The sequence below is a fragment of the Dermacentor variabilis genome, chromosome 4 (assembly GCF_050947875.1).
Source record: "Dermacentor variabilis isolate Ectoservices chromosome 4, ASM5094787v1, whole genome shotgun sequence".
NCBI lineage: Eukaryota > Metazoa > Arthropoda > Arachnida > Ixodida > Ixodidae > Dermacentor > Dermacentor variabilis.
This window is the reverse complement of record NC_134571.1, coordinates 7,977,151-7,986,381: the sequence shown is the minus strand read 5'-3', so window position 1 is coordinate 7,986,381 and position 9,231 is coordinate 7,977,151. Positions and strand designations below refer to the sequence as shown.

Here is a 9,231-nt window from a genome sequence, read left to right as displayed (position 1 = left end):
ATCCGGGCCGAAAGGGGGGAAGTTTTTCCCCCCAATCATTCTGTTCACCTCCACCACATCACACCTGAGGGCTCGCCCCAACTCCCTAATCACTACATTTGCCGCCACTACCTGTTCTTCAATGAAAGGGCCCTGTCCCCTGACCTCCGGAACCATACACAGGGCAATGTGCACCGCCTCAGAGGTCGCCCTCAATTTCGCCACTCCCTCTTAAATCTGCCTGCCCAGCATTCGCCCCCTATTCTGCAGGACGTCATTCACCCTGGCGTGCAAAATTACCAGGTTTCTTCCCTCTCTGTTTTCACTCAGTTTGCTTTTGGCTCTCTCCGCCACAGCTTCGAATCGAGCCCCCGGCATGCATTCGACCTTCACTCGTCTGTCATACTGCACTGTTCTGAGGAGTGCTGTTTGCATTCGCGATATGTTGGAGCTTCCAACGACCCAGAACTTTCTGTCTTCAAGCAAATCTTGTCTCCCTCCTGTCTCTGTCGGCTGGGTCTTCCCTGCCTCCTCGCCTTCTCTGTCTCCTGTCTCATCCCTCTGTACCTGTGTCTCCCGCGGTCCCCACGTTAACGTGTCCGCCCCCAATTCCGCTCCACTGGGTGATCCTCCTGCTTCCTTTTCCTTCAGTTCCTGCTGTGCTTCCCTCTCAGCTTCTCTCTCTCTCATCTCTTTCAATTGTTTTTCCAATTGCTGCCTTTTCTCTCGCTCCTCACTCCATTTCCGTTCTACAGCCTCCATTTTTGAGGCCCACTCCCTCTCGACCCTTTCCTCAAACTCTGTGCGTTTCATTTTTTCTTTCTCAAGTTCCTCCTTTGTCCTCTCCATTTCACTCTTTAGCTGCTTCTCCAAATTCTCAATCACCTTACACAGCCTGCACACGAAGCCGTTCCCTTCCGCCTCCGCCACGGTTTTGAATGTCGTTTCATCCAAATAACACCATCGTTCACACCTCTCACACTGGACGAGGTCCCCACCTTCCTCCTTGGCTTTTCTAGCCGGTCGTCCCATGAATTCTCTTGTCCTACTGTTATTTGACAGTCTAAAAGCGAGGAAAAAAATTAACTATAATAAAGACCACTGGGAATCTCTAGAAGAATAAAGAGAGCTAGTAAAATAACCAAACCAATAACCAGGGGAAAAAAGAAAAAGAAAGGAAAGAAAAAAGAAGGACAAAAAAAAAAAACACTTTTAGCCCTAACTATTAAACCTTTAGTCCTAACTGTTATGTGTTGGCCACGACCTACTTTATCGCCCTACTTTGGCTAAGTGTTCTCCTGGCTTCGCAGTGCTCCAATTCTCTGCAACCTACGTTTCTACGCTGGCTCTATCTCCATTCAGATTTCCCGCTGCTGCAATTAGAAATAAAAATAGAAATAGAACTTAGCTGTCGGCATCCGTCCGTCTCGGCTTCTCGGCCGAGCTGCTACGCTGCTACGGTTGCCGGATTAAAACTGACTACTGTCACCAAGTCTAGCAAGCGTCTCAGGAGCTGGCAACCTCGGCGCGTAGCAACATGGCGGGAAGAAAAAAAGGATATAAAGAAAGGGAAAAAAATAATAATAAAATAGGAGGGGGAGCAAAAGGCTAGGTGGCGCCAGCCGCCGCCCGTTAGAAAGGGTATAGCCGCCATTCATCCATCCATCCATGGCGGCGCTTTTGCGGTTCCCAATTTCAATGCATGGGCCCATAGAGTTTCTCACTATAACATAATGTAGTGAGAAACTCTATGCATGGGCCCTATGGGTAGCTTGTCCCCTAGAGTCAGTATAGTAACTCTATGAAAACTCCATGGGAAACTCTATAACATAGAGTTTCTCACAATAGTGAGAAACTCTATGCTCTATGATTATAGCCTTCTAGATGTATTACACTGGCCAAACACTTTTATTCACGTTCCCTCAGCACCAGTCAACATACTTATTAATAAAAGCAATATACACGGTAGTTTAACTTGTTGGTTGACTTGTTCTAAATATTTATCAAATAAGAATTACATTTACGAAGATTGGTTCATCGCCCACATGTGGTGCGGTGGTGCGTCGTGCGCCAGGTAGGCGGACCGTCGTAGAACTCGGCGCAGAACAGCGGCGGTTCTGGAATAATATTTGCAGTGGCGTCAGCGCCGAAATATTGCTTCTGTAGACGCTAGATCAACTGCTACGTTGTTGTAATTTTAAACCGCATACGCCTGGCCATACAAAGTTACAAATGGACGACCTTCCAACAGATCATGATGTAATCGTCGTTGGAACAGGTGCGTGTTCTTTTTAAGACCCGAAACCGCACCGAGTCTTGTTTTGCGTGATCTTGATGTATTTACTAGAAGTCTCTGAGGGCATGTTTTATTTTGTTAGACGATTAGTTGCAGGAGAGTGATCGGCTGTACATTGCATTAATAAGCCACATAGTCCTGCTGTTGTGAGTCAAAGCTAAAGCAAGATTTGACAAGCGCGTCTTCTGCTATAGATCTTCATTTCATTGAAATATAATTCTTGCGAACATTTGCTAAGAATGCTCGTAATAACCTGGAGAGCTCTGCGGATCATTGCGCAACAAAAGCGACATTTGACAAACTTACAATATTTCCTATATGTGATAATTAAGTGTGTTTTTTTAATTTGACTCTGCTAACTTTGTGATTTATTGCAGGTATGCCAGAATCCATTGTAGCTGCCGCAGTATCGAGAATTGGACAGAGGGTTCTACATTTGGATAAGTAAGCACGTAAATCTTTCTGTTCTGTATTATTTTTTAGTATCATATTGTGGCATCAGCTCAACGATCGAATAACCATATAGAGCGCGTGTGTGTTTCTTCTTTCATTTAAAGTTAGCTTTCCTCATTTAAGACACCTCGGCTGCCTCTGGGAACGATTGTAATTTTCCCAGCTTGTGCTCATCGACAACGGCATCGTTCCCGAGACGTGGCATCGGGCACTGGTCACACTTCTGCACAAGGGTAGTGGAAGGCCAGATCATCCAAAACACTGTCATCCAATATTAAACACCTCGACTGTTTGCCGCACATTTGAGCAGGTATTGAATAGCCAGCTCCTCAACCTCCGTGAAGAGTCCAACTACCTCACTGAGTGTCAACATGGTTTTCGTTCTGGTTGCAACTGTGAAACAGTATTAGTGACCATCACACACTTCTTGAGTGGCCATATGGACAACTGCACCCTGCTGGATCTGATTCAGCTCATTTTCACCAATGCGTTTGATGTACTGTACATAGACCATCTGCTCACAAAAATTGGAGCTTGGGGAACGGGCATTGGAGGACTGCTGCACACCTGAGTATCTTGTTTCCTGCAGTACCAAAGCCAGCGGGTCTTGTATCGTGGTGCCTGCTCTGCCTGGTTTGCTGTCTCATCAGGAGTCCCTCAGGGCTTTCGCCGAACATTATTCCTCATCTACGTCAATGACATGCCAAACTCCCGGCATTGCCTACTTTATGCCAACGACACAACAATTGTGGTTCCTCTCACGTTACCATCTGACAGCGCAAACCTATAGCTGTACATCGATGTCATTCAGTGCTAGGCCTTGACAAATTGCCTTGCGCTAAATGCTTCAGAAAGTAGTGCCACTGGCTTCACTGCAAGCAAGGCACACTCAAACCCCGTCTACAATATAACCAAGTCACAACTGACAGCCACTGGCAACTTCACCATATTCGGTGTAACGCTCTCATACAACTTGGAACTTCTTGTTACACGTTGTTGGCATCATCGCTAAAGCTTGGCAAACCTATGGCTTCGCATCTCATGCCACAAAGCACTGCGGCACTACGAGTCCTTCACACCGCATTGGTCTTTCCCCTGCTTGAATACTGCTGCGCTGTCTAGTCCCCTCACCAACGACATCTATAATTGGCTGACTTGAGGGTTTCCACTGCCGGGCTTTGCGAATTATCAGCGCTTGGGCTCACAACAGGGCAGGAAGGCCATACCCTGCACTGCTAGCATTGTTGCCCTGGTGGCCTGCGGATAAGCGTAGAAGGACATTCGAAGTTTACATGCTCTGCAGACTCCTGGATGGCTCCCTCCACGACTCCACGTCTACCCCTCAATGTGCGTCGGCAAGAGATCCAGACAACTTGAGCCACTTCATGGCAAGACAATCAGGCAATGCGAGTCTCGCTAGTTGCCTTGTGTCATCCTCTGTCCACCACACCTGCAGAGTCCCAGGAGCTCTCCAAGGCATTCCCGCATTTCATGTTTCAAAGGCTGGTCATAACATTGCACGTCCTCTCCCCCACCCCCCTCCCATTTCCTCTTTGATCCCGCTCCAGTCTTCTTTCCCTATGACTCTGCCTGCCTCTGTCATGGAGTCGCTGTTTCTTTTCTCCTTCTCACTTCTGACCATCGTCATCACCATCACATCACTTCTGACCTTTCTTGCATCATTCTTCTTTCTTTGCATTATACTCTACTTCCTTCTGATCCCATACTTGCTCACTCCTGTCGTTATGTATTAATTTGTTCGTTCGTTTATTTTTTCCCTGCGCTGGGTGGCAGGCTTGCAAGTGCTGACATGCAAGGGTTCTTGCATATCTGTTTTGCCTAGCATGTCACCGAGCACAGACTAGCTCTTGCACTAAATAAATTACAATTACAATCTTAGTGGCACATGTCTGTGACCCTTAGAAAGCCTGTTGCATAATGTTTTATACAGGTGTCACACAGCAGATCTTAAATCAAGATTGAGCCCGATCGGGATTGCATTTCTCAGTCGCAAATGGCTCCTTTCAGCAAGCTTCGGGAGACAGCTTGCTCGAAGATTGGCTTGACCACTATCGAAAGTGACCGTCTGACACCGTCATTAAATTTATTAAAAGGCTAGCTGTTAACAGCATGAGTGGCCAAAATGAGATGTTGCTATTGACCCTTTTCACGGCGATCTTGTGGGTGCTGCCATGTTTGATCATGTGGTGATGTGTCCATTGCTTGCTTCAGCTGCCCCCATTGCCTCTGTGTTTACAATGGATGTACAGTGCTCACGGAATGAAACGCGTCAATTTATGGCTAAGTAATGTGCATACTTTCGTTTCCACCGGCTGCAGTTCGTGTCACATCGATGTAATTTTGGCACGTACACCTACATCGGAGCCCTCGACACCCTTGGTGACCAAATTCCTTGCGACATGGCATGGTGCTCTCGCATACTTTGCACATTTGCAGGGTTCTACTGAATGCTCCGTGTCGTGTTTCGTTCCGTGAGCACTGTACATGAAGCTGGTGTGACTCTGCAAACCTCTTTCGGCGGATGTCATAGACGGTGACTGGGTGGATGACACGGGAGCTTAAGCCACAGCTTCTGAGGACATGTGAGCGCTTTCATAGTTCATTACGCTTTGCCCAAATGGAGCAAGCAGTGTATATGGTGCTTGTACTAAGTGCGAGGCTAGAAATAGTACTCCAAGCTATGCTAATTTTCAGCTTATGAATTGAATCGGTATCAATGTGTTTTGTCCTTCGTTCTTTATTTAGCAAACAATTTTAATCAGCAGCTTGTCATGTTTCTGACTCAGTAAAGTTGCCCATGCGATCACTATCTGATTGTCTATTTTCTGCCTGATCTGTCGTGGGTGTGCTCAGTTGTGATAGATTTGTTCTTACGTCGCACAGGACTTGTAACGTAGATGATCTGTACTTAGTAATAGCTTGTAGCAAATACGTGTCATCGCTAGTCATTTGCTTACTTTGTGGACCATTACGAAGCGTTCAGTCAGTTCAGTTTTGAACATTAGTGTGCTGTTGGTGCAGCTGTTGTCACCCATGCCTTAGCGCGTTGATGCTTGTGTGCACCCGTTCACTTATTCTTGATACATTGGCGATGGAGTGGGTGTAAGTTTGCATGCATGAGAGTTGGGGTGGACATGAGCAAATAACGTGAGAGAGACTTACTTTATGCCAAGGAGTGGCGCTACTCCCTTTGTCACCGTATAACAAGCTGTACTCTCTTGTCAAGACGTTCCGGGGTCGAAGTCCTTTTTGTGGATGTTAGCAATACAATGCTTGTGGGTAAGTGATTTTTTTTTTTGTCCTCGAAGGAAGCCATGCATTGTGAAGGGCCAGAAAAACAGACAGTCCTTATGCAGCTGTGGTTTGGGAATTTGGACACAGAAAATCATTCCATTCCTTAACATGCCAGTCATACTTCTTCAGCCAACTACTGCACATGTCTTCTCTCTATCATTCCCCATTTTGCTGCATGAATGTAACACAATGCGTTAGCGAAAACCCAATTGCATCTCTGACAACTTATCGCACAGAAGCAGGACAGAAGAGGTAATGGTTTAGTATTCGTGCGCTTTTGCTGAGGCAACGAGCAGTATGCCGCTGTTCCTGTCATCTCGTTTCTATAGAGCCAACTGCTTTGCGAAAAGGGTCAATAAGTGATACCTTGCTTTCAACTGGGAGCCCATGCCACTTCATGGTAATGAAAAAATAAAAGCAGAGGGGAGCAACCTGATGTCCCCCTTGTTCTGGTTGTCTCAGATCTCCAGGTGCTGTTTTCTGCTATGTAGTAACTGGGCTCACTTAAATTGAAGTCGTAGCGCTGGATTAACGCAAACAAGAAAGACAACAGGACGTGTGCTATAGCGCTGTCCTGTTGTCTTTCTTGTTCATGTCAATCCAGTGCTGTGACTTCAATTGATGCAACGAACCAACTAGGCCAAAAATCTGCACTCCTGGGCTCACTTAGCTCAGTCATAACATGCATCTGAATGGGTCACACTGGAGTGCTGCTGTGACATGCTGCAGCTCCATGTATGTTTACCGTTTTGATTGTCTAGATATTGTAAAAGAAACATTAGCCAATGTTTTCCACTTTTCAGTGGTCAGCAGCTGTCACTGGAATAGGCTGAAATTTGTTCTATTATATTTACTGAAGACAAGTGAAACCATGTCTGCTTAGCAGAAATGCTAAGACTAGCTACACTTTCTAGATGTGTGTCCCCAAAATCTGCAATAAAATGCCTTGGTGTTCCTGTTAAGATCGTCTTGAACTTCAGAGGCATGCTTTTGGGATCTGTGAACTGGAATGCCAATATATTTTGTGGCAATGTAGCGCATTTTCAAGGGACTCTGAAACACATTTTTAGTTTAATAAGAAAACACCGCTGATCTGTAGACGAGGCTCCTGTGAACATGTGAGCCAAATATTGTTGCACTGCACGCAGCAGGGAATTTACAATCTCATGTCAAAAACAGTGAAAAATCGCTTGCCCCTTCTTTTGAAATGTTGTTGTGCAGCTGTTTCGCAATCAGCCAAGCCCACAAACAGTTATTGGCTGATTTCATGATTGTGAGAACAGTCTCAGTAATATTATTATTGCTGATTTTGAATTAAATAAAAATACACATGGCTGCGATCTCAAAAAATAGTAAAAGAAAGTGTTTCATTCTTGTACTTCTAGCCTACATATGCCATTTACATGTAAGTGTGTCTGCTGAGTGTGGCCTCCGAGATTGCTGCACCAGCATGCTGTTTAGTGTTGTACTGCAGCTGCTGCAGGGTGCTGCGATGAGCTTTCTCGTCGGTGAGATGATCAGACAAGCACATGCGCTGATTGGTCTCTGTAAGTGATGTAGCTCCAGGTGCCCGAGCGCCTATCTCGCATTAAGAGAGCGCCGCACGTGCCTGAACCAGAAGTAGCATCGTAAAGAGGAAAAAAATGAAGGGGCGGGGGTTGACAGGGCTTTGCCCTCGTGCTATCCTCCTTGTGTAGCTTCCAGTGCACTAGTGAAAAGAAAGCAGAAAGAAAGTTGTACATCGGTGCAATAATTACCTCTCACTCCACTTATACAGGATCTGAAACATTTTTGCAGCAGGAGATTTCCAAGGTGAAATCTTGTAATAGTGAGGCAATTCTATGATTAGTTAGAAAAGTGTTTCAGGTCGCATATCTCTGCTAAGTAAACATGACTTCACTGCTGCTTTGCTTCATTTTTGATATTGTTATTATTGCTATTATTTTCATACTCTGCAAGATTGATGAATATTTAGCCTGTTTCATTACTTCAGAAAAAGGTATTTTATAGGCACCGTGGTAGATGGGAAAAGGTAATGTCATTAAATAACTGCATTCTTTCCAATAAACAACACAATATAGAAAAATGTCTGCAAAATTGCATATACTGTATTCTTCTGAAGCAATCTGAGGCACAATTATTGAAGGCCATTGGTTTATCTTTAAATGGCAGATTTTCTAATCAAGCACAGTCATTTAAAGGGACACTAAAGGCAAATGCTAAGTCGACATGGACTGTTTAAATACCATTCCAGAAACCTTGCAACGCTTGTTCCGGGCCAAAAAATGACTTAGTTCACGAGAAAATTGTATCTGAAGGGTCCGAATACCTTTTTCGAAATTCAAATCTTGCGCCACCCAACCGGGGGAGTGGTGCCGTTGCATATGCCACCACTGCCCTTTGCTGCCGTCGGTGAGTAAAACGGCGGCCGACAGACGGCGGCACCAAGCCTGGACAGAGCCGCGGATTCACCACTGCAGCTGTTTCTTGGTCAAGTGGCGCAGGCCGTACGAGCATCCTGCAACATCACATGGAAGTTGAATTCTCTGCTACTTGCAGTTTGCGTGAGTTTTGTGAGTCAGCAAAACGAGCGCAGCACTACGTGATCAGAAAAGTATAGAAATGCAAAAGCACAGGTGGCGCAGAATAAAGCGAGAATGAAACCTTTTGACCACCCATGCCGTTGTCAATGGAAATTTCAACGAGTTCTTTTTTCTAAACATGAAATGAAACTGGACAGGTAGCATTTTATTTCATCTGATAATACAATATGAGTGTGTTTTTCGCAACGGGTAGTTGAGTACTAGTGACAGAATTTAACTCAGAAGTGCTTTCGTCATGGGCAAGTGCTTGAATGTCCCAGGGTAGTCTCTAATCATGTCCTGCATTTACCTCAATTTCTCGATTATAAGGCTCTATTCGCGATAATATTGTCACCTTAGAGATTCTCGAGCACTAATCTTTCACTTTAGATTGATTTAGTGTGTGCCTTTAGTGTCCCTTTAACTCTTGTAGTACCAGCCACAACTTTTCAAAAAATTGACCTAGGGTAACATTACTTGGTCTAACGGTCCAAAGTTAGGACCTTGTGTAACAACTCTGCAACGGCTCTTTTACAGAATCAGTTGGAACAGACCTCAATTGCTTTGATCTCTCTCCCTTGAGGTTTCATTAAGGTTTTCTAAAAC

At 45.1% G+C, this 9,231-nt stretch overlaps 1 protein-coding gene across 2 annotated transcripts in view; it reads left to right on the top strand.

Annotated features, from left to right (window-relative positions):
• Nucleotides 1-2,020: 2,020 nt before the first annotated feature.
• The window catches only part of Rep (Rab escort protein), a 54,913-nt gene continuing 47,702 nt past the window's right edge, over nt 2,021-9,231 (top strand). The window contains exons 1-2 of one of the 2 annotated variants that reach the window (XM_075688051.1): nt 2,021-2,257; nt 2,653-2,719. In XM_075688051.1, the coding sequence (XP_075544166.1) occupies nt 2,212-2,257; nt 2,653-2,719 (113 nt within the window). In that variant the 5' untranslated portion in view covers nt 2,021-2,211. The remainder of the gene's footprint in view (nt 2,258-2,652; nt 2,720-9,231) is intronic. The other variant, XM_075688050.1, reaches the window with a different exon arrangement.